This window comes from Vanellus vanellus (assembly GCF_965231255.1).
Source record: "Vanellus vanellus genome assembly, chromosome: 3".
Lineage (NCBI taxonomy): Eukaryota > Metazoa > Chordata > Aves > Charadriiformes > Charadriidae > Vanellus > Vanellus vanellus.
In genome coordinates, this window is record NC_138907.1 from 38,179,507 (window position 1) to 38,205,871 (window position 26,365).

Sequence of the window (26,365 nt, forward strand, 5' to 3'; positions counted from 1 at the left end):
GGGTTTTTATAAATTCTGAATTTACCCAGATTAATTATAACATTATTCGTCTGTCATGTAAATGGTTTTACCCCTTCAGTTTTGTGTCCTTTTACTTGATGCAATGGAAGTTTGTTTGAGAATTGCTCTTACAGTTATAGGAAGGAAAAGGGGGGCAAGGAGTTCTTACCTTCTTAATTTCAAAGTAGGTTTCTGTCCAGCCATGGTTGCAGATACATCATCTTAGTAAAGAATGTTGTTGATAAGCATATCAGAAAAATGGGATTAAAATAGTGATCACACAGGGCAATCTAGGTTGGCCTGATGTAGATTTTAAAATGTAACATCTTTCATAATTGTGGCCCTTTTGATATTAAAGTGCTTCCTGTTTGGAGTTTTTGGTTGTATTTTGGTTTTCTTTACACCAACTAAATCTTCTGAAAACGTTCTCTACATTGCTTTCTAGAAATGGGAATCCCTTCATCAGTAGATCTTGTGAGCAGTGATCCGAGCCTCATGGTAGCATCATTTAACAGTGGACACACTAGCATTTTCAACATGGAGACAAGGCAACGAATTCTTACCCTGGAGTCCAGTGTGGATAATAGTATGTATCAAAAATAAAGCCCAAACAAACAAAAATGCTTGTTTAAGATTGATACTGTTGATAGTCTTTTAGGCAGTGTCATGATAGATTATAGCATGAATTATGTTACAAGCTGTGTTTTGAGATGTAGCAGTAAATTATTACTACTACAGCAGACCTCGTGGCTATTTCAGTAGCAGAAGAGCGCACGTACTTCCTAAATCAGATAGAAGAAACAAGCCTACACTATCTGGATTACTCTTCAAGGAACAGTAGCACAAGGAAAAGCACACATTTCTTTAATACCGCCCAGTGATCTTTGCAATTTCAAGATTTCCATTCTTTCTTCAGTCTAAAATTGCAAGACAGAGGTAATATCAGGAAAATCTAAAGTTGAATTTATTAAAAATTTGGGATTTTTTTTTTTATTTTTCCTCAGAGGTACCCTTTTTCTAAGTTTCACGTACACTCTTGGCTCATTTGCAGTTGAGCTTTAGTTGAAGTTTTCACTGTAGGAAAAAAGCTAAGCTCCAGTGGAAGAGTATTCAGAAGGTCCCATATAATGCCATGGATCATGGTAGTGGCTAATATCAGAGGTTTTGGAGGAAACTGTAAGGAGCCTGCTATCAGTAAATTGTTTTGCCCTGACATTAGGGAAGAGACCAGAATGAGGTTTCATATTCAGGCCAAAATGGTAAACTGATAACAATATAAACATTCAGTCTTTTTTTAATTTTTTTTTTCTCCTAAATGTTTTATGTCACTGAATTTAATTATATTTTTTAAAACAAGACAAGCAAGCCAAGAAGAAGGGCTTACTCCCTTTTAAAGAGTTAAATTACTCTGTCGTTTCATAAGAGGAAATGGAAAGTGCAATCTCCCTTCATATTATTCCTCACTGTGCAGGTTTTCTTTTTTTTTTTTTTTTAACCCACATGTTTGGATTGTTTTTTCAGACAGGAACAAAATCAGTTATCTCTATTCAGTGGAAATTACCTTTCTCTTTTTTTTTGTCTTTCCCTTCTATTTTTTTCACCACCTCCTCCTTACTGTAATTCAGTAATATTCCTTTAAGAAAATGAGACTGCGGTATGGCAACCAGTAGTCCCTGTTTAGTATGTCTAGTTATATAACAGTACTGTAAAGCTTACACATATTTAAAAAAACCCTAGAAATTATTTCTACAAGAACTAGGCAAGAGGAAAAGGAGTCACCTGAAATGCCCTACCCACCACCACTTAGGGACTTTGCTCTTCAGTACAAGCCTCACTCTGCTTGGCATTTTAAACCTGTGAGGATAGCTGGCTGGGATGCAGTCTCATGTGCTTATAGTAATTTTAGGGGAGTTTATTAATATGAACGTGGGTGTTTTTTTCTCAGTTCACACTTTCATGATTTTTACATGTCCTGTGGATGCTGACATTACTTGAAGGTTCAGATTTTTCTAGAAGGATGTAAATTGAAGTTTTTACCACTTTAGTAGCAGATGATGCTATAGTAGTATTCCATTCTGTTTATTTTAGTAAGAATTTTGATTAGATGATGTTAGCGTTCTTTGGCAGCAGTTAACTAAATACAGTCAACTCACACATGAAAGAAGATAACTTTATTTTGGTGTTCTGTGGAGTAGCTATTTGTGTTTTGTTGTAGTCTATAACTCTTAAGACCACTCTTGCACTAGTCTGTGCATCACAGCAATGCCTAGATTTCTAATCACAAAAACTCCCATACAGTTTGTGTGTGTGTGTGTAACATATACGATATTTCAAGATTCTTGAAGGCTAAGAAAATGGCTCTCCGCTGAATAGTTTAACATTGTTTTCTTTAATAAGAATTTTAATCCATATATGTAAAATAATAGTAGGTGGGTTTTGCTCTGTGAGGGTGAGGGCATGGGATCTTGTTTGTTTGGAAACATGCTGCCTGCAGTGTTAATTTTCCTGTACTGCCTGTATGTTATGAAGAAAGTTTGGCTTGATGAGAGGAGGGATGTGGAGGTGGGAAAGTGCAAAAAAGGTATTTTAACTCAGTTTTTGGCTTCACATTCTTGCCTGATACGCCCAGCTAAAACTGTGCCCAAAAGTTGGACCTTATTTGTTTGTATTTGCACTCATACTATGGTTTATGTATGCCTCTGTGTGTGTGTGTGTAATTTGGAAAGTATTTTAGAGTAAACCACCTTACACAAGGTGCTAGCTGAGTTTCCATTATATGAAGATGAGGTTTGTTTTGCAAATAAGGTTGATCACATATTTATTTCTTAGTAGCAGTCTTTCAAAGAACTTAGTGACTTACATGTATTGATATGTGTTTTTTCTTAGCAGTCAGTTCCTCCTGTCAGATAAACAGGGTCATCAGCCATCCGACTCTTCCAATTAGTATCACTGCTCATGAAGACAGACACATCAAATTCTATGACAACAATACAGGTATGCATCTTTTTAGCAGGTCCTAGTCATAGTGGTTGTACAACATAAAACATAAGCAGAATGTCATTATGATTAATATTATTCACATAAAGGCTGAGGGGTGTCAAGAACTGGATATCCTCTGAAATGGAAATCTCTCGTCACCAGCAGAGCCCAAAGATTGCCAGGCCACTTAAAACTTTATTGACACGGTGATAAGGAACTTGCATCGTTCTCTGTCCATTCCTTTAAGATGCCTTATGTATGGGGTTATCAATATCTAATGTAAAAGGAAGCTTTTTCAAAATCTTTATGTGCTTATGTTCATGTTTCTTCTGTTGTGTTGTCTGTGTTGTTTTGATCTGAGGGCAGAAAGCTCTGGCCCTCCTTTAGTGGTTCCAAGACCTCTGCCTAATGGCTGGGAGGTAGAAGTTCCCTTGTAGGCATCATTCTCAATTTGATCCACTGTATTTCTCCAAATCTCTCATTTCTGCAAGAGCTGGACAGCTTATAATACTTTTTCTAATTTGTAGTGAGTCACACTGAGATGTGTAATTATAAATCTCTTAAGTTTTACAGGACTTTTCGATAGAAATGGTAGTATTAGTCTGGTATACTGACTGTGAATCTTGATAATCTTCAGACTGTTACTTCTCTGCTTCCAGGTCACACTGTCTTAAAAGTTAAATTGAGATATTTCAATATTCTTGTTAATTTTAAGTTTGCTGCTCCCCAGATGTATGTTAAATAAGAGGTGAAAGGACCCAATGGAAGCTGAAGAAAAAGCTGAAAATAGCTGACTTGTTTGATTATGTAGTTCTGTAACAAATAGTAGAGGAAACTGCAGCTCATTTTTTTTATTATTATTATCTTCTGCAGCCAAAAAAAACACATTTGACCCATGACTTCTTATTTTCAACATGAAGTCATTACTGTAATTTTAATAAGCTGTAATAGAACATTAATTCTCTCTGAGTTGACTAAAATTATCCTATATTCTCATGTAGTTTATATTCATTGGTTATTAGTATATTCAGTCCCTGTCCTCATTCCCAGTAAAGATCTCACTGCTGAACTCACTTAATTCACTTAAAGGGCAGATATTTAAAATACACAGTGATTGCAGCTTCGTGGTGGTTTTGCAGACATAAACCAAAGGTCTAACGAAGTTGGTGATATTGATACTGTGGCTCTCCTGAGATTGTAGACATTAAAAGAATGACTTCTTGCGTAATTTTAATGATTCAATCATGGGACAAGTTCTTGTATTTATAATATGAGCTGTGGTAGGGTTTAAGCAGTGAATACAGATAACAAAGTGAATTGCAGAAAATAACCTAAGTAAATCTTTTCTTTCAAAGGAAAACTGATCCACTCCATGGTAGCTCACTTAGATGCAGTTACAAGTTTAGCTGTTGATCCTAATGGATTGTATTTGATGTCTGGCAGTAAGTACATTCAGACTTCATTTTCTTTTTCTCATAATGGTGGCAAACATGAGAATTATAAAGAAAACTGTTTCCCCTTTCTTTAGGTCATGACTGTTCGATTCGCTTGTGGAATCTTGAAAGCAAGACGTGTATCCAAGAATTTACTGCCCATCGCAAAAAATTTGATGAGTCCATTCATGATGTGGCATTCCACCCTTCCAAATGTTATATCGCCAGTGCAGGAGCAGATGCCCTGGCTAAAGTGTTTGTATGACAGAGTGCTTCCCTTTCAACTCTAGCTTTGTATGTATTTAACCAGCTGCACAAAAGAGAAGAGGAGGGTGTGAGTCTTCTTATTCTGCCCTGTAATTCAGAGAATGTTTGTAAGTGTTTAGTTCTGCAGGGTGCTGTTTTCTATATTGATGTTTGTTCTGGTTTCTGTGAGCTCAGCTGGTGCTGAGAGCTTGGAAACTCTCAGTTTCAAATAGTTAAAAAAAAAAAACCAAACAAAAAACAACAACAACAAAAAAAAAACAAACAACAGAAGAAATGCATTTATTTCAGAGGGTGTGAATTTTCGTCCAGGCAGGCCTTGGGTGAAACTAGGTCTATGTATTCTGTATTAATAAAATGGAGTACTGGAAAGAAGGGGTCTATTGCATCAGGGAGTAGGAAAAGAGGGAAACTTCCTAGGATGCTTCTCATTGAGGAATCTTACTTAAATCACCTGGAAGAAGTGTCAGTTCACATGCTCATTGCTGTGTCATGTGGAGGGCACTTTGGCATCCCTTTGTTACTAATAAAGTAGATCTTGTTCGGAGAGCAGTAGCGAATAGTTAGTATCAGCCACCTGGCTGCTAGCCTAAGATAAATGCAATTAAAGGAAAACAAATTACTAACAGAAATTTAAAAGCAGTAAAGTTTTTGTTACATCTTCTGTGTTATACAGTAAATATTTAGTTTGCAAAAAAATTTATATAATTTTTTAAAGACTGTATTAGCGTGTGGCTAGAAGCAGAGCCTTTAGTCTAGTCCCATTTAACAACAGACTGAAGCAGTCTGTATATACTGTAGTAGCAGATTTAACTTATTCAGATTTATAATGCTGTTTATTCTTGGAGATCTGGCACAAGAAATTATCACAAAGCTTTCCAAAGAACCTGTCCTGCAATTTAACTATGAAACATTCATCTCCACTTTCTGTTCCTGCTAAAAAGGGTATCATTCTGGGCATTAAGGGTAACAGTGAAATACTTCTTTTGAAGATTAAACCTATACCTGATGCTTTGTACGAGTCCTACTAGTGCAATAGGTGGGAACTATACAAAGTTACATCAATTTGAGAGATTCTGCGACTTCTAGAGGTATTTCCCAGCTTCATGATTTGTGGAACTTTTTAACCTGTCTGCTTCACTGGACGTATTGTGCCATTGGTTAGGTTACCCGGAGAATGAGTACTTCTTGTGATTAATTACTCAACAGATGTGCTTTGTTTATGTATTCAGAGCTTCTCTGTTGATTTGAATGACAAATGACTTTTAATCCGATCTTTTAGTCTTCATATCCCTTCTTAAAGGAAAGTGAGTGGATTCTTTTCTATTATGTGTCATCATCAGAGGTATTACTGCTTGTAAGCCTGAAGTTGGTGTTTCTCTCTAATGGGAACGGAAGGCAGAATTTCTGCTGGAGATGATTTCTGGTGCTGATGTGAGTAGGAAAGAACCCAATGCAACTCTTCCACTTACCAGCCTGAGGTTAAGACTGGAAACTGATAAATGAATCTTTACCTTTAAACTGACACTTTTTAAAAAGGAATCATTGAAAGGTATCAACATAGGATTTGACTGTGTTGTTTTTAGAGTGGCATTTGGGGATTGGACCACATTTGAAGCTGATCTCAGAGTTTAAATCAACTATATTGTTTAGAATAAAAGGTGGACCTGTGCTGTTTGAGCCTGTGAGACATTGTATTTACTGCTAAAATATCCTGGAATACCTTTTATTGCTCAGAATATTCAGATATGTCACTTCATGATATTGATATGCAATATATTTCCATAGATAAGATTAGAACTTTTACCATGAAACAGATGACTACAATAGTAATTCAGATTATTTAGTTTTTATAAAGTGTTTGGTTATGATGGAAAGGGGGAAACTTGGCTGCAAAACTGAGCATTCAACTTTGTGAGAGTTCTGTGTATTTGACTCGTATTCTTTCAGTGTCATTATTTTATTTCTTTTTGAAGAGGAAATTACAAAGATTTATTTGAAAAATTCTAAAAGTTATGTATATTATATATGTGTGTATATATTGTAAACATGTATTAAATGTGTCTAGTAAGGGAAGACTCCATGGGTGCATTTTAATGTTTTAGTATTAAGAGTTCTCTTGAGTTTGTGTATACAAAGGATAACGGTGTGAGTATGAAATGAATGTTGTGCTTTTGCTTACACAATACAATACGTAGTTACAGTTGTCTAAATTGCTGTACATAAAACTAATAGGCCGGCATGCTTGGTTTTAAAGACTGTCATTCTGATTACAATTGGAATGTAAGAAGTGGCTGTTCAAATGTGAATTGAAAGATGCTTCCTTCTCACTGTTGAGATCTTGCTCAAACTGAAAAGTGATTTTTTTAAAAGCTGGCAATAGCTAGAGGATGAGGTGCCTTTAAAAAACAAAACAAAACAAATGTAGCCTTACAAAGAGGTTGTGAAGTATATATATATTTTTGTGCTGGTCTTCATAATAGATGTCAATGTCTTTTTACTGTACTTGCTCACGTACTTGTAGGACTGCAGGGTATTGTGCATGAGCCTGTCAGGTCTTCTGAACATCATCATAGGAGTTAGGGATGAAAAAATTATTTAGGTTATCTAGTCCATCTGCTTGCTAAAGCAGGGTTGTAGACTTGTGCATTTTAGTATTGTCTTGGCCAGTGAGATTTTATATGTTCTAAACAATTAGGATTCCATTTGAAGATTAGTTCAATGATTACATCTCACTGACAGGAGGATTAACATGATGTTTAGTAGTTCCTTTTTGTGACTTCATGCCAGTATTCCAAGCCATGTTTTGTGCCATTTTAAATATTCCTTATTGTCTTTGTAATTTGGACCCTGCATGCATGCACTGGTTCTAGCTGTATATTTCCATTTCTTTCCACTTTTCTTCAAGCTATTTCTTAGTCTGCTCTTTTGACCCAACTTTTTCTTGTTTTCAGCTTTTTAGCTCGGTTCTCCATATCTTGGTGCCCACAACACCATTCCACATGCATGATTTGTTGGACTTAGTCTGAAGGTCATCAGTTAAGCGTAGTTCTTGTTTGTTTCTTTCTTTCCTCTGTAATGTGATGCTTTTGTGTAGGAAGACCAAACTTTTGGTCTTCTGGCTGGTGTCTTACAAACCCAAATTGTGTTTCTTCATTCCTGACAACTGTTTTAAATAACTCTAAGCATTGTTGCTTCTCAGGTTTCTTCTTCACATTATGTTGTTATGATTCTTTTGTAGCTAGATACTTAATTCCTGTTTTATGATTATCCTGGGTTTCGTAAGCTTTGGACTTCTGATCTCTGAGGGCACTAAATTATTTTTATTTTTTCCCTTTTATGTGCAGTTCTTCCTGGTTCATTGTAATTGGTAACTTTCATGAATGTGATACATAAATTTATTGAAGGGGTAAACAAAACTGGACCTAAGGCTTATTCTTGCAAAAAATAATTTTTGTGCATCATCAGTATATGGCATTTTACCATTACTGTTTTTCCCATATATCATATACATGGTACATTTTTTAATGGTTAATTCATGCATTTTTTTGTGTATGTTAGCCAGTGCTACTGATTTTGGTTTTACTAACTAATTTTATGGGAGAATTTTCAGTCCTTCAGTGCGTTGAAAATTGGTCCGCTAGGTTTAAATACTCTCATTTTTATTTGTAATTTACTTCACTGTGCTGTTTGCTTTCAGTTACCAAAATGCTTGCACAAAAAGATTTGGAGTAGCCTGAAAGTACCTCTAGATATAATTATATTGTGGAAAACATTGTCTTCACTCTTAGAAAATCCTAGTGTCTGCGTTTATTTTTGTGCCTCAAAGAGAAAACTTTTGACATACCACGTAAAATATTTTATTCTAGGAAATTCACACGATGAATATTTTTGGAGCTCATTCATCTTTATTTTGATAAAATATGTTCTTTAGCAAGCAGCCTGTAGAACTATATGCCATGTACTGTAGGTTATTTTTTAGGCTTTATGTTTTCAAATATTATCACGTTAAAGCAGTCCCATACGTAATGTGTTTGAGTAAGTGTGTGATGTTCACCAGACAGCTTTGTGATTAGGTCATACAACACCATTTTGCAGTTGTGAATTTAAAGTAACCAGAAACTTGTCCTTTTGAATAAAAGTGTAAGAGAAAAAGGACCTGTTTGGTCACAAATGCGTCCCCTTTCCCCACCTCCTTCCTCACATTTTACCAATGTAGTTTTGGGAGGCAGCAATTTCCATAAACTGATGTGTCATTTGAGCAGTGTTTGACTGGCAGAAGTGTTAGTCCATCCCAAAGGAAAAAAAAACATCAAAAAGTGGGCATGACCATCAGATAAGCAAGTTTGGGTTGGTTTGTTTTTATTTTTAATGCCTTTCAAGATGTGTATTTGGAAGCGTTTGCAGGCTGTGGTTTGGCAGTGTCTTTGCAGACCGTCCTAGGGAGCCTACTTGCTACCTGTGTTAAATATCTAGTAAACCTAGTAAAACCTAGTAATGTGGGTTGAGTTGAGGAAGAAAATGCAGCCATTGTGGTTGTCCCTGTGCCTGTACAAGAGACTACAGCAGTGTTCTCATTGGAGTCCTCTTTGCTGAAGCATCAGGTTTGCAATCTAACACAAGTAGTTTCTGCAACGTGGGAGTATCTGCTGATGAGATTATTTGTGTTTTTACTTTGAAGGTCTGTAGGCAGCGGTCATTTGGATTGTGTGCTGAACAGTGGGGGAAGCAGGGAGACCGTTTGCTGAACTCTGTAGGGGATAGATAGTAGGTCAAACGGCCAGAACTGATGTGCCCTCCATGTGACTGGTGTCTTTGCGGGAGAATTCAGCTGGGAAGAATTGCAGAGTTTGGCCCAATGGTATTGCAAAGGAAAACATTAAAAGGTTAGATTAACAAGTCTAGTGAGGCTTTCCAAGAGCGATTCTTAAGATTTATTAATTTGTCCATTGGTTGCCGGTTGTATGAAGGATAAAATCTAGTAAATATCCACATTCCAAATGATGCACTCTTGTGTCAGAGTAAAAGGTGGAGATGATTGTTCAAATTTCAAAATGATGTCACTTTAGACAAGGAGATGGCAAGAGATTTGTAATAGTTTATTACTTAAATTCTAAGAGCAGAACTTACTCTTCTGCTAATGTAGTCTTCATGTCAGGGACCCAGGCATGCAAAGATAAATTCCTTAGACACTGTAGTGGGACTACTCTTTTGCTTCTGGATAAACATTTATTTAAAAACAAAATTGCAGGACTAAGACATCTAATGATATCTGTTAGTATTGAATCAAAGCCACAAAATTTGGGAAGCAGAGTAGAATTTTAGGCTTGTTCCTCATTTTCTTGTCTTTTTTTTTTTTTTTACTTAAGTCATTATCTACATATTTAATATCTATTATATACAATGTCTTCTGTATGGTTCACTTCACATCAAATAACCCATTCTGTAGAAAGTACTCCTTCAGTACTTTCTCATACTAACGATATGTGAATGGGACCGGTGGTTCCAGGTAATTTGTGACTCACTTAGCATGTATATCTTTCAGTTTTCTAGTGAGTGAGCTGATAAGATTCATGGCAATAATTGTGAAAACATGCTGCTGCTTATAATACAGCATTCAAAAACATTCTGAAATTTGTGGCTGTTCAGTGGTAATTGTTTTGGACTACACTGTTAAGAATGAAGAAATCGGAATACGATAGTAAACCACTTAACATGTGGTAAATTGGTTTGTGTAAGATGTTGCAATGTTTGATATGGTAATTTGAGTTTTCTTGGGCATTTGCTGGTGGTGAGCATCCTAGGGGTGCTCAACATAGCCATCAGGATTGAGTGACAGAGAGGATGCAAAGATTTCCTTGAAAAAACTACTGAAATGTTTCAGGAAGCTGCCTTTTTCCGTAAGAACATGAAGGCATGGAGAATATTTTTTTCTAATATTTAGTTGAAGATGGTTACAATCGGTGAACAGTCTTGACTCTTTCATCATCAGTGTCTTTAAGCTGAGACACGAACACCGTTACTGAAATGAATGGCCCGTAAACTGCTAACCAAAACCTCTGCAATATTTCTGCCGAGCAGCAGAGAAACTGATGAAAACCACAGTGTTAAGCCATCCAGTTATACTGGGGTTGTTTTACAAGAAATAACCTGTATTGTCAAAGATAGTATTACATACAACAGAGGAAAGGAACAAACACCTGTGCAGTGGGGGATGACGACTAGGATGACCTTTATGTAAATAGTCCTTGCTCAGGCAAGTGCTTGTGTTCAGCTGGTGGGACTAATTGCAGGAGGGAGGATGGTGGGAAATAAGACCTTTAAAATGATGTCTCTGCCTGTGCTAATGAACATACCTGTTGTGCAGGTTATTTATCCTTTTGATTTCTGTCCCACTTAAATCCTCCTTCAGGCTATATTTTTATGAGAATCTTAACATCTCATCTGCAGTGGAGTCTTATTGTAAGGTTAATTCCATAAAGGACTATTGATTTTCTCTTAGAGTGTTTTTTGAAGGGTGGTGGGGTTTCAGTTTCAGCCTCACCCTTCCCCCCCCCGCCCCCCCCCCAAAAAAAAAAGCCGTTCTGTACCTCCTTATTCCCAGTGCATTTAATTCTACTGAGTTATTTCTTACCCCACCTGCAGACTTAATTTCACTGCTCTGTAGTCTGTTATGAAAACTTAGTGCTGTGTCATTTAAGAGTTTTTGAGAATCCAAATTCCACTACAGAAGGTGTAAATCCAGTTGAATAGTACAATTTGCAATTTGTGGGTCTCAACTGGTTCATTGTCAGGAGAGATTTGTCACTGGATACCGAAATCCAAACTATGGCTGAGCTAAAAAGGCGTTTAATAATAATATATACTTTTTAGCCCAACTTTCTTCTGGATCAAGTCTGGATTGTGGTATTGTGTGTTAAACTAGTTTTGTCCTGCTCATGCTGCCAAGCCACCCTGTGTACCTGGGAGATTGCACCCATGTTTAAACCATGCCTGCACGTGTGGGTTTAAGCTGCTCAAAGCCTTGTGTTGACACAGTCCTCAGGCCCGGTCTACTTGCATTCCCTCAGTTTGAATTGCAGGCTCCCAAAATTACTTCCTTGCTATGTCAAGAAACTCTTGGTCCTCACACCAGAGTATTAGATGGGGATGTTGAGAAAAGATTTATGCGGCTGGATTTGTACTATTCTGAAAGGGAAGGGATAACTTGTTGCCAAGCCAAATGTTTTCATTATTTTTGGATTACTTACTAAAAGCAGCCAAAAAACATTGTATAAGGGATAAACGATGGACTTCAAGCTAATATTTTTCCATTAAAAATTTATTTTTTTATTCTTCCTGTCATCAAGATATAGTGCTTTTTGAATGTAGCTTGTTTTCAGATGTACGGCTCCTAAAATTGTTTCCTCACAGTCAGACATTTACAAACACACATAGATTTTGACAACTATCTCATGTGTTAGCACTTTTTCTGGAAATGCAAACTGAGCATGTTAGCTAATAATTTCTTGTACCTTTATAGCCCAAGCAGACTGAAAAGCGGTCTTGTGCTATGTTTTCCTTGAATCGTGCATCTGAAAAAACTTGTAGAAAAAAAATCTGTGATGAGAAGACTATTGTTGCTGTAAGATTTTCTGTTGACATTTGTCAGCATATCAACTACCTGCGTTGTATTTCATACAAATATCTTCAATTGGTTTCTTCTTTTAAAAGAAACTGTCAGGTTAAAAAAGACAAATTTCTTTGCCTTATGGACCGTAATTTGGATTTTTTGTTGTTGCGTATATTAATATAGGGGTTTTTTTCCCTCTCTACAAGAATAAGTATTGAACTTAGAGTTACCTGACAGTTCTCTTTTGGAGAAGATACCACAGGTGATAACCACTTAAATGTTAGTATTAGTTGCTCCTCTTCTGTTTTGGGTCACTTCCATGACAGATAGTTGATACACAAAGGCTACTGTGACTGATATATAAACAGCTAAAGGAAATGAAGACTCCCCTTCAGAATTATGCTGAGGTTATGATTTTGCACGCCAGTTTTGAATGACTACTTTGAAACAATGCTGGGCTTCAAGTGTCTTGCAAAGTGGTGGCTCCAAATGAGAAATACCTACTTGTTGAGTTAATAGTCTGCTTGTCAGTTTGTGTATGGCTCAGTACAAGGCTTTGTCACAATTCCAGTACCACCAAATGACCTTGTTTAAATGCTACTGTCGTACAAAAGTGAATGTTAATTTAAGTGAGAAGTTCTGTTTCCTAGCTTGTGAAGGAAATAGTTTTCTTGGGAGTAAGGATCCATAAATTTCTTCTATTTCATGATTTCAGAAAGGGTTCTTAATCGTGGGACATGGGAAAAATGAGAAAGTGAATCATTCTCCAAAGATTTGATAAGCATTTATTATAAAAAGTATAAATTTTTGCTTTAAACGAAAATGCTTCTTCAACCATGTAGTATTAAACTTCTTACTAAAATTCAATATTTTAAAATCCTGGATAAAGATCTAAAATGGCAAAGACAAAATTCAGTGGGAGATTATTTTGAAATACGCTAGTATATTTTTGAGCTTCTCTGTTGCAGCCCTGAATTTTCTCTTTTTCACTACAATTCATATTTTGTGAAACTTCTTGGGTAGGTTATATTTAAAGCTACCTTCATTTGCCTGAATAAGCCAAGTAAATATTTTTTCATGAATATTATATAGATCTGCTTATGTTAGTGTGCCATTCGAAACGAGACCACATTGAGGTAACCATGCAGGTATTTGTATTGGTATGACAGTAGTGAAGTGGGGTAGCTCTATACTGTACCCGCATTCTGTGCTGAGCAAAATCACATGGACTTCCAGAAATAAGCAATGGTTTTTAAGAGCAGCTTTATTTAATGTTACAGCAGCAAGTGTCATTTGTATCATATAATTATGTAAATTGGGTGCTAATAAATACTATTTTTCAACATTTTGTATTGTGTTCTTAATTCTGCCGTTTATCACAAGAGGTGTGGTCTCGGAGTGTGTAGGGGGAAGTGCACTCAGAGCAGGACATATGTTTGGAGGGGCATGAGGTAACTTCATGTGAACTTCCTTTTGAACTGAGCATCATGTTACCAGTCACAGTAGTGTCCCAGATTTTCTGTTCTGCATGTGTCTTGGTTTTGTACCGCTCTGCCATCTTGGCATTGTTGGCACCCCACATCTTTCTGCGCACTAAGGCACCGGGTCCCCAGTACCTTCATGGGGTGAAATGCAGAGCGTGTACAGTGCCATCATGCAGGAGCTGGTCTGTCAGTGGTGCATTGATCGCAGCAAGAAACGGTGCGCTTCCTGGGGAGAACGTTCATTTAACAGAAAAATAAGCGGATGGTTCTGCCCTCGGGGAGAGGATGAGGGAGAGCAAACCACACATCACAGATGGTAGTCGTGTTGCTACGGGAAGATGCTCAGAACGGCACTGTTGAGGGGGCGGTATGGGAACCTACACAGAACTGAGCAGAACAACTTGTTAGTGAGTCCATCCTGTTTCTTCTAAGCTTGTAGGTGGGTTAAGCAAAGTTCTCGTCTCCTGTCCATGGTAGGTGAAATAACCCTTCTACTTGAGTCCTACTCATCTTCCCTCCTCACAGGAAAGGAGGAGTTGCTTTATGAAATGACAATACCGTTGGAGGATTCACCCCAGTGTTCTGCCTCCAGAGAGGGTCAGAAGAAGATTCCTGAGGTAGGGAGAAAGAAGATTTCACAAACAACGTAGGAGTGACCCTCCCACGTGGGAGGCCTTCCTTAATATCCTTATGGGTTTGCCTATGAAGAAGACATGTCCCCATAATGATTTGGGTGTGAGAAAAGCGAGCATATTCTCTTCGGCCATATGGTGAAACTTTTTAACCACCACTTCTCTTTGTGCTTAAAAAGAAATCATTTCTATAAGTGAGTGTTGGAGTTCTTGAACTGCATTATTAGAGTTTTTATTAGAAATCAGAGAAAGGGTTAAACGGGCGTTAAGAAAAATAACACTTGGGTCTTTCCATTCAGTACGATTGACAGCTGATTGTGAATGATGTAGCTGATGCAGTGCAAAAACCTGTGATACCCCCCAGTTTAGTTTTTAACAAGGGGGAAAAAAAAAAAAAAAGACTGCTTTGAGGAGTTTGAGGCACTCGGCTATATAGATGTACATTTGCAATTGTTTCAATATGTAGATTATTTAGGAAAGGCAGGTTGCCTGGTACTGTCTAAGACTTCTCAAACTGAGATGGGAGTGGAAAAGAAAAGGCATCAAGTTGTTTCCATAAAGTTGCTGATGGGCAGAGAAAAATAACTAGAAGAATGATGGAGAGAGAGTGACTTTGTTCAACCATGAAGTAATTTAAGGTACCCACAGAAGACTGACTTAGTGGTTAGTGTCTAGGGTAATATTTCTGATATTTACTGCTTGCTTTGACTTGCCAAGTGGATAACACGGATAATTTTCTGTGGAGTTTACAGGTAGGGTGTTAAGTCCACTAAGGATGTTTCGATTGGGTTGGTCCTGTCTGGATGCTTAACCCCAGAGCTTTTCCTGGTTACTGGAATGGTTCCCCTTGTGTGCTGGAGAGCCATGGGGGGAGGAACGTGAGGAGGAGGGGGAAGCTCATCTGCCCCACCTGTCAGAAAAGCAAAATTCAGCAGCTGCCATGGAGAAACCCTCCTCTTGCTGAATCAGCAAAGTGGCAGCAGCTGAGGAGCAGGAGGGCGCACACAGCAGATAATGCCTTCTGTGCAGGGTGGCATAGTGACAGCAGGGGTGCCGAGTGTCCCACCTCTGGACCAGCAAGGCAAGATGCTGCTGGGAAACAGGGTTTTGAGTTACCTCTCTCTGAAGAGATGGTTGAACTTTGAATTGAACTTGGGTGTTCACCCAGAATGTGAGTAGCAAGCACTGTGGAGCTAGAGGCAAGAGGAGCTGTTGAGCTCCCCCAAGGCTTCCAGAGCGTGGGTGTCAGTATTTATTTCCAGGTGAGTGTTCTCCAGTGTGATTGCTGAGCAGTGATAAGCCACCAGCCCAACTCCTGAGTGCAAAGATACTTATTTTCTTGGGAGAGGGTGACCAGACAACTCTGTTTGGGCTGTGTGTCTAGTGACTAGTTCAGACAGTTGTTTTTTTTCAAGCCCTAGCTGCCTTGCCTGCATCCCTTTGGTGCCTTTCTCTTTGGATGCCTTAGCCAGATGTTGCGTTCGACCACACTGGTTAGGTGTCTGAAAGTCAGTGGCCCAGCATCAAACATCTGGACATCTAGACCCTCTTTTGATTCAGCCCTGCATCTAGAAAACGTGTAGAGCCTGTGTTAATTTTTTTCAGCTTCCAAAAGAAATGTGGTTCTAAATAAGATGTGATCTTGCAGACTTGGGAAAGTACATATGATTTTGATGCCTTTCAGCTGTCAGACTCTGCTGCAGTGATGGATTCCTCTGATAGTAATTTGGTGGTCCTTCCTTCGCTAGCTCGCTCCTAGGCTTTTTTCAGCTGAGCATGTAAAAGAAGGGCATTGAAACACCTGGGGCCTTACCAACCTTGCTTGGTCTTCCATAATTCAGTAAGAAACTCAGCTGCATTTCAGAAACTAAAATGGCATGGACCTTATTTGGTGTTTATTTTTAACCTCATACAAGACGACACGTACTGCATATGCCTTTGGGACAGTTTTATTGCAAAAGATATAGCAACTTGTATTGATAAGCTCAAAATAGCTTGTATATGTTACAGGAGTTCTGCTGCTTTCTTCAAACAAATAGACCCCCTCGAACATTTATGAAGATTTATACGTAAGTTAACTTGTTTTTTAATAAAATGGTATTTATAGACTTTAGTAGATGGCAAGTATTTTGGTTACTATGAAACGTAAAGGTTAAGAGGAGTGTGTTCCTTGCTGATCCACTCGCTTTTGTTAATGGAAGGGTGTATTCTTACAAGTCTTGAGGCTTACGCTTAAGTTTACAGTGCTTATGAATAGGACATCTAAGTTTAAATGAGAGCCAGATTAAACATTAAATGACTTTCACACTTTGAGATCCAACAGTGTCAAGGTCATCCCGAGACGATAATAAAAATGCACATTGGCAACCGAGCGCCATATTTGTATAAACTTAAAAGAAGCCATTTAAACAGCAGCAAACCCTGAAGTGCCCTTTATAAATGCTTGACACAGAAGACAGCTGTGCAACTGCCCTGTGAAAGGGCATTTGAAAACTCGCTGTCGGTGCTTGAAGCTCAAGCTTTCGGAAGAAGTTAAAACACATATCCTAAAGAACGCGTGTGGCTCTAACTGTTCCTAATGTCTCGGCCGTCTGTGCTGTGCTTTCGGCAGAGCACGAGCGAAACATTGGGGAGTCCCCACAGAGTACCAGTCTTCTGTGCTGCAGGAGTATGGCCAGTATGGGAAACAGTATGCGGTGCTAAGCTGTTGCATTAAAAATTAAACCACAATATTTAGAGTAGCTAAAAGTTAAGACTTAGGCCTTTTTTCTCAGCTAGCCCCAAATTAAGCCCCAAGCAAACAGGTTTTCAGACAACAAATCTGGTGTCTGAACTGAAGTCCCCAGTAAATCCAGTTTATGCGTTTGAGTTTTGTCCAGCCTGTGTTATATCCCTTGTTGCCAGAGAAGGATGCTTTCAGCATACGGGGAGTGAGGGAGGCGTGTCAGGAGATGAGGGGTGTCAGGGGTTGCTCTGCTTCTCCCTAATTCTCTGTCCTCAATCTTTGCTTTCTTCAAGCTAAGAGGCTACAGCTGTGGGAGTGCAGCAGCACAGACAGTGTTTAAAAGTCTGCATGCAAATTTATTTTATGTCTTTGTTTTGCTTTTTTGGAAGCTGGCAGTGCCCTGCATCTTCTGCCTGGGTAGCATTATTGTATTGATGATGTTGGTTAAAGCTTGAACGGAATGTTTCTTCTAAGAGGAAGATCTGAACCTTCCCTGTGTAAAACCATGGTTTCACCCAGGATTGGTTTTGATATCCCTTTGAGAGGATCCCAGCCTGGCTTATGTCACCACACCAGGGACATCACGCAGAACCTGCCATTCTCGTTGGTTTGCATTATGCTTACTTAGTTGGTAATTTTTGAGCTACTTCAGTTATATTTCCAAACATAACAATTTAAAAGATTGTGCTACTTTTGTTGACAGAAAGGTCTCCCTTATGGCAATTTACTTCTATTAACACTTTGATGTGAATAATAAACATCCTGGGTGATGGTTATTAAAACTATAAATGCGATTAAAAGCCTGGTTTGCGAGTAAGATGTGAAATTTTGAGTTTTAATTTCTTCCCTTTTCCTGTTAGTTCCACAAGCCTGACGTGGTGTGGCTTTGATTGCCATAAGGTGCATGAACACGTATGTTTTTATTGGCTCTGAAACTCCTGAAACTTCGATAACTGCCTAATGAACACGTTTTCTTAAATTATACAGGATGGAAACATAACCAGCAGCTGCTGCTTTCTAATTAAAGGGCAATTCTTTTGGCCCTCTTAATGTGCCACTCCTCCCCTACAGACTAGTGATATGGCTAGTTCTTCACTTAAGAAAAAAAATGTGTTTTGAATAATCCAGGGCTGTAGTTGGTTCATTTTGAAATAAAGTCATAAAACAGAAGTCAATCCCAAATTTGGGAGAGGGTGTCTAAATGCTTGAAATGCTGCTTTTCCCAGTGTATAATACAAACCTTCAGATAATTACGTCTTAAATCATGTTAATGGCCCTTGACTAGCTCTCCTCACACTAGAGACTGCTGTAAGCTGTTCTGAGCGGTGGGTCTCAAATGCTTTTCTGATTGTGAGCAACTTAAACTCACAATTTTTCTCCAAGAGTCTCCTCTGTCCTGGCAGCTCTTTTGCCATCCTACAGGCCTTGAGCTGCACAAGAGCAGAGCAAGGGACCTAAGGGGAAAAGACACTTCTCGAAATCAGATATTAATGCAGTGCTGTCAGAGACTAGATTCCAGTTCCTGCGTGTTGGCTGCTTTGTGGTTTTGGGGCTTTACTGGGGTTGAAACACTGTTGTAGGGTCCCACATCTTGACTCTTTCCTCTCACTTGCTTTCCAGTCTCTGGGTTTGGATAAATGTCGATGCTTGAGTTTATGCTAGCTGAAGCTTAACTTGCTGGCAAGACGGCTGTATGCAGAGAGCGCCTGCTTTTAAGAAGGTACTCAGATTTGAGTTGTGTCCCCCTCGTCCTCCTCCCCCCCCCCCCCCCCCCCCCAAAAAGTGTCTGATATTTCAGCCCTGACCTGGGTGCTGACTGGTGAGCAGTGCCACACGGAGGTGCTTCTGCCACAGCAGCTGAGCAGCGTGGCTGCCCCCTGAAGGGACCTGGCCACTTCAGGAAGCAGGTGGTACATTTGAAGGAGCTTGTGTGTGCCCAAAGGTGGGAATCGGACAAGCCGGGGCTCTACACTGGAAGCAGCTTTTCAAAAGGCTCCAGTTATTTCCTCCATGTTTACTGCCTCTTATGCTATCCATCCAAATCAGAGTTTATGAAGGCTGCAAGGAAAAAAAAAAATAAATCAACAGTCTACACACAGCATTATCATGCATAGGGACAGAGCTGCAATCAACCTTGCTGACTGGAAAGTGCCAGAGAAAAACACCTCCAGTATTTCCTGAACTGAGAGCTGGCATTACTCCTGTGGCACGTGGCGTGCCTTCAGCGTGGCGCCCGAGGGTCCCGCCTCGCTCGAGTCCATCAGTTCCGTGGCTGGGAATTAAATTCTGTGCAAATGTTTTGGATGAGCTGATTAACAAAGCGGTAGAGGTTGTCAAATTCGTCCACGAAGAAGGAATGCTCCTTATCGGGGTCCGTTGCAATGGCTTCCAGTTCATCTTGGGCTGCCCAAGCAACTCCGACGGAGTAAGCTATAACTCCTGGAAAGAAACACAGAGTTTAGAATAAGCATAATAGTTGCCATTGCATTAAGTCTGATTTAAAACAAATACTGCAAACATAGTTGCCAGGCCACAAAAATGTGGGCAGCGAGTTGCAGTGCGCTCTCTCTGTAAAAACAATGGTATTTTCAAATTGGAGGAAAGGCCTACTTTGTGCTTTGGAAGTACCATTTGCCAACACCAAAAAGGTTTAAACAATAGTAAAGCTTCTGCTCTGGGTCTGAACAACAGGCTTCTGAACAACAGCTGCTTCTTCCAATGTAAATGCCTTACAGTTGTGTTGGAAGATGTATGATGATCCTAATTGGACAGCCAAAGGAGGCTTCATGTGTTACCAAGACAGTAGAAATCCCCTGAGATCTCCTAGACATAGCTGCATTTTGCTAGATTTATGTGACTTTTTTTTTTTTTTCCCCCTTTCCCCAGAGTTCCTTGTTCAGGTATCAGAGAGATGCTCATCTTGTTAGAGCTCCATGGGACCCCAGGGGGAGGTGCTACTCTTCCTTCATAAAGTTTCATTCAGTGCCTTGAAATCGTAGCAAACTGCATTTCTCTGAGCTGGATAAATGCTGAGGTGTTTAGGGGGAGCGGGTAGCGACAGAAGAACTTACCGTTTCGATGGGCTGCCATGGCCGGCACTCTGACATCGTCGTAAGACCTGCCGTCTGTAATGAGAATCATGATCTTTCTTTTGTTTGGTTTGGATTTGCTGAACAGCTGCTCTGAGGCGTAGCTGATGGCTGCTCCCGTGCTGGTCCCACCACTCCAGTAACTGATCCTTTTAATAGCACTCAGCACGTCCTGCTTCGTGCTGTACTTGTCAAAGCTGAACTCGAGCCTTTGCTCATAGGTGTACTGAACAGCGCCAATGCGCGTGTCGGTGTCCGAAATCTCAAACTCCTTGCTGATGTTGGCTACAAACTGGAGGACCGTGCGGAAGTTGCTGGTGCCGACGCTGCTGGAGCCGTCGATTACGAACCCGATGTCAGCTGAATTGAGGCACGTCTTGCTGCAAACCAGCCGATCGGTGTCGCAGACCCGCTTCACCAAGGGCTGGACCACCTTGTGGAGGCTGAACCAGCTGGGCACGTTGATGGAGTAGAAACCGTTTGTCCTGCACACGGCCTGCAAGGCAACACAAGGACGAATGCCATGGGAATTCAGTCTGCCTGTTTCAGTTAGGGAATGTAGCTAAGTTGTAAATATAGGCTCCTGGAAAGAGCAATGCTGGAGTCTGAAGCAGCCTCTCCTCCAGTCACCATCTGCTTCCCTGGGAAATGATGTCAACGTAACATCACGGATACTTGTGTAACGAGACAGTTTTTCCTGCCTTTTTTAAAAAGCTGTGGGATGGAGCTGATATTATAGTAGTGAAAGAAATGTAATAAGCAAGTTTGCCACCTGTCAGGCTTTTTCAGATGAGTTATATTGTTCACAGAAAAAGCATCCAAATCACAGAGCTGCTGTTAGCGTGGCTCCAGTGGGCATTACAGGAACCTGTGTGTTTGCCAGGTGGCAACTTCAGCTCCCTGCGTTCAGGGCAAAAAGGAAAGTTTTGCCTGTTGACAAACCCTACTACCTTGAATTGAAACCTGGGGGGATTGATGTTGGGCAATCTTTAGCTCATACCCTTCTAAGCAGAAAAAAAAAAAAAAAAAAAACAACAAACAGGCAATTTTGATGAAAATGCAAAAAGCCTGTAAAGATTCCCTGTTGTGCTGGCTCAGCCAAATACTAAAAAACCAAACCAAGCCAAACCATTGATTTTTATTACTGAATACTTGTAGGGAGCAGATCTACGGGAGGCTTCTATAGGGAAGTGGGAGTCAGGTGAGTGTGGGTCAGAAGTAGGGGTGGCACAGAAGAGGGAGTGGGAGAAGTCAAGCATGTGGGGAGGAGTGGTGAGGACAGGCTGGATCAAATTGTTCTTTGCTTTAGCACCTTTTAAATACTAATGCCTCAGATCTCTGGGTAAGAATATTTTGTTAAGTCAGACTTTATCCATAAACTTTGTGTGTGTGTGTGTGTCTGAGTGTTTTAGAAGACCAAGGCACTCTTTTCTTGGTGCCTGGTCTTGACTTGCATAAAGCCTGACATCTCCAAGGGAGTTACAGTTCCCACCAGTCGGGGCTGCTTCTCACTGTGTCCTGCTCTCTTTTGCTCTTACTGTCTTGCTGCTATTTTAGTGTTACGCTGCAGCAGTATCAAGTCACCGTTCCCTCTTTACCTTCCTATTCTGAGCCCACTCTACTCCTGCTTCTGCCGTGTCCCTGGCAGGTTTGCAGAGACTCACTGTAGCTTTGCCCTTTTAAAAACATTAAATGCAAATGAGACTACGATCCAATTAAACGCTGACCGGAGACAGTGCAGCTCTCTGGAGCAGCTCTGAAACTCGTGGGAGATTGTTTCATGGCAGAGCAAGACGGCTCAGATGGGAATCTGTTTTCTGAAAATACCAGATAACTCAACCCTGCTTCCTGAGCCCAGCCTGGTCTGGCACTTGGTAGATACCTCCTGCCGTAACTGGGTGCCAGCTTGCCCTGAAGCACTGCTGAGCTACCGTTAGTGCCAAATACAAACTGTTCAAGGCTTGTGTTCTCTTTTTTTGCTGCCCGTGGCAGGGATTTACTCTCTTTTCCAAGAGCTACCGTGAAGTCCATAGCAGCAGAAACAAATAACGGAAAAATAACCCTCATCAGATCAACAGTGGAAACAAAATCTTTGAGTTATCCAGTACAGCTGAACAACTGGGATGTGCCTGTGTTGGGAGTGTCCCAACATTTGCACGTATGGGACCTGTTTGTAAATGCAGGACTGACATTAGGTTGACAGGGCTCCTCAGCCTTTGCCGGGCGGGAGGTGCACAGCGGGAGGCTCGTGGAAAGCTCAGGCTGCCATTGTGCTTTGTCACACCACTGGATATTTGGAAAACCTCTTGTCTGAGTACGACTGCAGGTTTGTCCCAATGTTTAGTCAGTAAAAAGCCATTTGCTCCATGGTGCACCTCAAACCAGAACTTTACTGACTTCATCCCCTTTCTTACTTCAGCATTGCTGCCCGGGGCTTGGTACAGGAGACCTCAAGACAGTATAAGCAAGACAGGTAATAACCAAGTGGTAAGAAGGAAAGGGAAATGCCCTGAACAAAACAGTTCGGAAGATGTAGTCAGAGCCAGGGTCCTGGTCGGAGCCCAGCCCATTAAGTACCTTGTCCACAAAGTTTGGTTCGATAACATTCTGCTTCTCACTTTCAGCAGCTGCTTCAATAGTGACAAAGAAAATGTTGATCCCTGATTCTCTGGCCAGCCTGGAGGCCTCCTCCACTCGGTCAGTCGGCCACCCGTCCACCATCACTACAACCACATTGGGTGCTCCACCTCGGTTTCCGTTAACATCCAAAAAGAAGTTTTTGTTAACAAATGAAAGTGCCTTCCCTGGAATAAAAGAGGAGATGAGGATGAGTTACAGGTCTGGAAGCACTCTGCCTGATAATATCTCACAAAATGGTAGGCAGAGGGCTGGTTCAAGTGTTGGAGCCCTGCTGAGAGCTGGGGAAAACAGTTTCTGTGGCTGTGCGAGCAGATGGGGAGGTCACTGCTGTCGGTGTCAGTGCCTCCTGAGCACTCCTAAGCTGAATTCCATCTGCCCCATCCCTGTGCCCCAGAGGGGCTGGGTGTGATATGCTGGGTTAGCAAAGACCTGCCCACATCGGTGGGACCTGCCCATGAAGATAAAGGTAAATCCTGTCCACTTGCAACGGACTCGCAGCACCCTGGACCAACGCACGCAAGTCACAGTGGGAATGGTACCCCCGTGCCAGCCCTGCCCTGGTGCTGAGCACAGTTTGGTCACAGCCTCCGGACCCGGTGAGGAGGTGTGGGCTCGCTACAGACCAGGCTCTGGAGCCCTCCCTGAGCAGAGGATGTGCAAGCAGCCCCATCACCTACCGACATTGGAAAGTCCACCTTTCTGTGAGATTTTCTCAATGGCGTTTCTTAGGTCCTTGGAGTTGGTGTAAGTTTTTAAATTAAATTCTGTGGAAGGGTCATCGCTAAAAGAAGAAATGAGAGCATTTGTCAGTTTTTTTTTTTTGCTTCACAGGCAACAATTCAAAAGCTGTAGGACCCGTCAGTGCTACCCGGTTCCTGAGTGCAAGCTGGAGTGAGACCTTCAGCACGCATCAGCTGCAGAGCTACAGCTGCCAAAGCGTGCAGTCGTGCCCTGTGGCAATGGGAGTAGCTGCATGAGAAGCTCTTACCCATACTGAACGATGCCCATCAGAGGACCAGCACTGCCAATGCCAAGGGCTTGAGCCACATTACCGAGGAACTGCTTCTGAAGCTGAAAGCGCCGTTTACCAATGCTCCAGCTCCCATCCATCAAGAAGGACAAATCAACCTTGCAATCTGAGGAGAGACACAGAAACACAGGAAATACTTTTGGTCCTTTCTGATAGCTATACTTCTTCTGAGGAGCGATGGCCTAAAAAGTCTGCATGCAGTGACTTGTCCGGCTGCGCAAGCTCTACCAAAAAGCCTTTGACACAGACACGTCACGGCTGGGGCTCAAGTCTGTCCTGCTCATTGATGAACATGGTCCTTTGCATGATTTTCTCCCATAAAACATCCAAGCCTGGCTGGGTGACAAAAGGGCAAAAAGCTGTCCCCAGGGGTCAGTCTGGGAGCACCGCGTTTGGGAGTTAGGGAGGAGAGGTCAGCCGCACAGGAGCAAGCTGGCTCATGGCCTGTGTCCTCAGAGCTACGGCTTGGGCTCGGCCTGCGTTATTCACAGCCCAGAGGTGGTGAGAGTTTGTAAAGCCAGACGTGACTGCTGGATTTTGCGGTCCGGCCACCTGCAGAGCACAGGTTGCAGGAATTTCCTTGGTTATGCTTTTGCAGGTTTAATTGGTGTAACGGATGCAACAGGAACAGTTCTTCACATACTGCGTTAATGCTGCTCAGAAGGGAGGGAAGAGCCACTCAGTTGCCTGAATGTGTGATGCCCGGGATGCGCATCGGGGCAAAGGACATCACAGGGTCTCTTCAAGGAGCTTCTGACAGCAGTCCTGGGGATGCGGCACTTCTGAATGAGAATCATTCGGCAGCTTCATCCTGGGCTGGAGCTAACATCGGGGATGATGATTTCGTTTGCTGCACTCAGACTAAGCGAGGGCTCTTTTTGTGTGTGGCTGCAGGCTTGTACCTGTGTGTGGAGCAGCAGCAGCGTGCTGTTCTGTGTTGCATCTCTGGGCTGAAAGCAGTATTCTAGAAAAGCTACGCCAGCACCCAAACAAACCCTTCTCTCTAATTACGTAGATGAACCTGGTCTTTGTGCTGTTGCGAATTCTGTCTTCATCACTGCCAGCCTGCTTTTATGTCTCTGCAAGTTAGTGGTAAACATGTCATCAGCTGGACTGCGACCAGGAGCGGGATCAAAAATTTGGCTTAACTAGAGCGCTAATTAACATTTTCCCCCATCCAGCGTCTGGGTCATCCCCATCTCTTGATTTCCCTCCGATGATGCCTCCTACCAATCAGACTGTCCAAAATAGTGTGTTTTAATCATTAGGTAGCCCGAAGGCTACAAAGCACCGATTGTTCTTACTGGCTTATGCAACTGCCTCCCATCTCATTACCTTCAATTTTTTCTGCCATAGCTGTCTGTTTTTCTAGTTGTAATAATGCTGAATTATAGAAGCGTGACTGAGAACCGTGTTCGTTCACAGCATATCATGAGGCAAGGCCGGGAACCCACAACAAATAATACCTCAATTAACGGCCAAGTTTCCCTGAATTCCTTGTCCTTCAAAGGGAGCTACACCATGAGGTCTATATGTGGAAAGTGGGGAATTTGTTAACCAGCACGGTCTGGGCATGCGAAGATTTACATACACTTATATACAGACTTAATTTCTGGGGAGGATTCAGACAGCAGGAGTATTTTGGTGCTGGGATATTAGTGGGACTCTGCAAGAGCACAGGCTAAAGGTGCCCTGGAGGGAGCTGAGCGCTTTCTGATTTGCGGGGAGGCAAGATCTGAATTATAGCTTTTGTGGTCCTAGAGGTATGAGAGGGATGAGGGTTTTGATTCTGGCATGCTTTATCTCAGTTCATCTGCTGGAAACAGCTGCGCTTGCCTGCGTCTCTGCTACACTGAGCTCCGCTTTCCCGCAATGAGATTGGGTCTGTAGCACAGACCCGTTCCCTTTTCTTCTTCTTTCCCCTACTTCTGTGTCGGTTTTAGGTATATTTGACATCTTAGATAGGGAAAAAGATACGCTTAAGTATTAGGAGGAGCGCCTGTGAATATACAGACATTTGGTTCAGTAAAGTAAGGAGTCCTTGAAATGGCAGTTCTGCAAGAGACGGTGTTCAGCTGCTGGAGGATTGGCAACAGAGGACCCAAGTATCGGTGGGAGGGCTAAGCCCCTTCTCCAGGGTGGCTTCCCATGAGCAGGCGGCAGAAGACCCCATCTCTCCACTCCGAGCTTGCTTTTTCTTTCTCCTTCTACTCTGGGCCCCATCTAAAGATGAGTTAATGGACAAATCTGCCTCTAATGCTGTAGAAGATTTCCTTTTCAGAGCAGGGACCCTACATCTCCATACCCGGACTTGAGGTATCCTCGATGCTCCCTCTGCATCCCCTCTCTCCTCGCTGCAGCAGGCACCGGGCGTCTTTCTCAGGTGGTTTCCCTCCCTCCCACCCACGGCTGCGGGAAGGGTGCCCACGCTCAGCATAGCCACGGGAGCCTGCTCTGGTCAGCAGAGCTCACTCATC

The 26,365-nt window shown here is 41.4% G+C and overlaps 2 protein-coding genes across 2 annotated transcripts in view; one reads left to right on the forward strand and one right to left on the reverse strand.

The window, feature by feature from the left end:
- The window catches only part of STRN (striatin), a gene marked incomplete at its 5' end in the record, with an annotated part of 68,684 nt that extends 61,550 nt beyond the window's left edge, over positions 1-7,134 (forward strand). The window contains 4 exons of the mRNA XM_082480205.1: positions 446-586; positions 2,887-2,994; positions 4,335-4,421; positions 4,508-7,134. Coding sequence (XP_082336331.1) covers positions 446-586; positions 2,887-2,994; positions 4,335-4,421; positions 4,508-4,677 — 506 coding nt within the window. The 3' untranslated portion in view covers positions 4,678-7,134. The remainder of the gene's footprint in view (positions 1-445; positions 587-2,886; positions 2,995-4,334; positions 4,422-4,507) is intronic.
- A 12,200-nt stretch (positions 7,135-19,334) lies between these two features.
- Positions 19,335-26,365, reverse strand: part of VIT (vitrin) — a gene marked incomplete at its 5' end in the record, with an annotated part of 41,851 nt that continues 34,820 nt past the window's right edge. Inside the window, 5 exons of the mRNA XM_082481915.1 lie at positions 19,335-19,568; positions 20,201-20,714; positions 22,796-23,022; positions 23,536-23,639; positions 23,847-23,994. Of these exons, the coding sequence (XP_082338041.1) occupies positions 19,390-19,568; positions 20,201-20,714; positions 22,796-23,022; positions 23,536-23,639; positions 23,847-23,994 (1,172 nt within the window). The 3' untranslated portion in view covers positions 19,335-19,389. The remainder of the gene's footprint in view (positions 19,569-20,200; positions 20,715-22,795; positions 23,023-23,535; positions 23,640-23,846; positions 23,995-26,365) is intronic.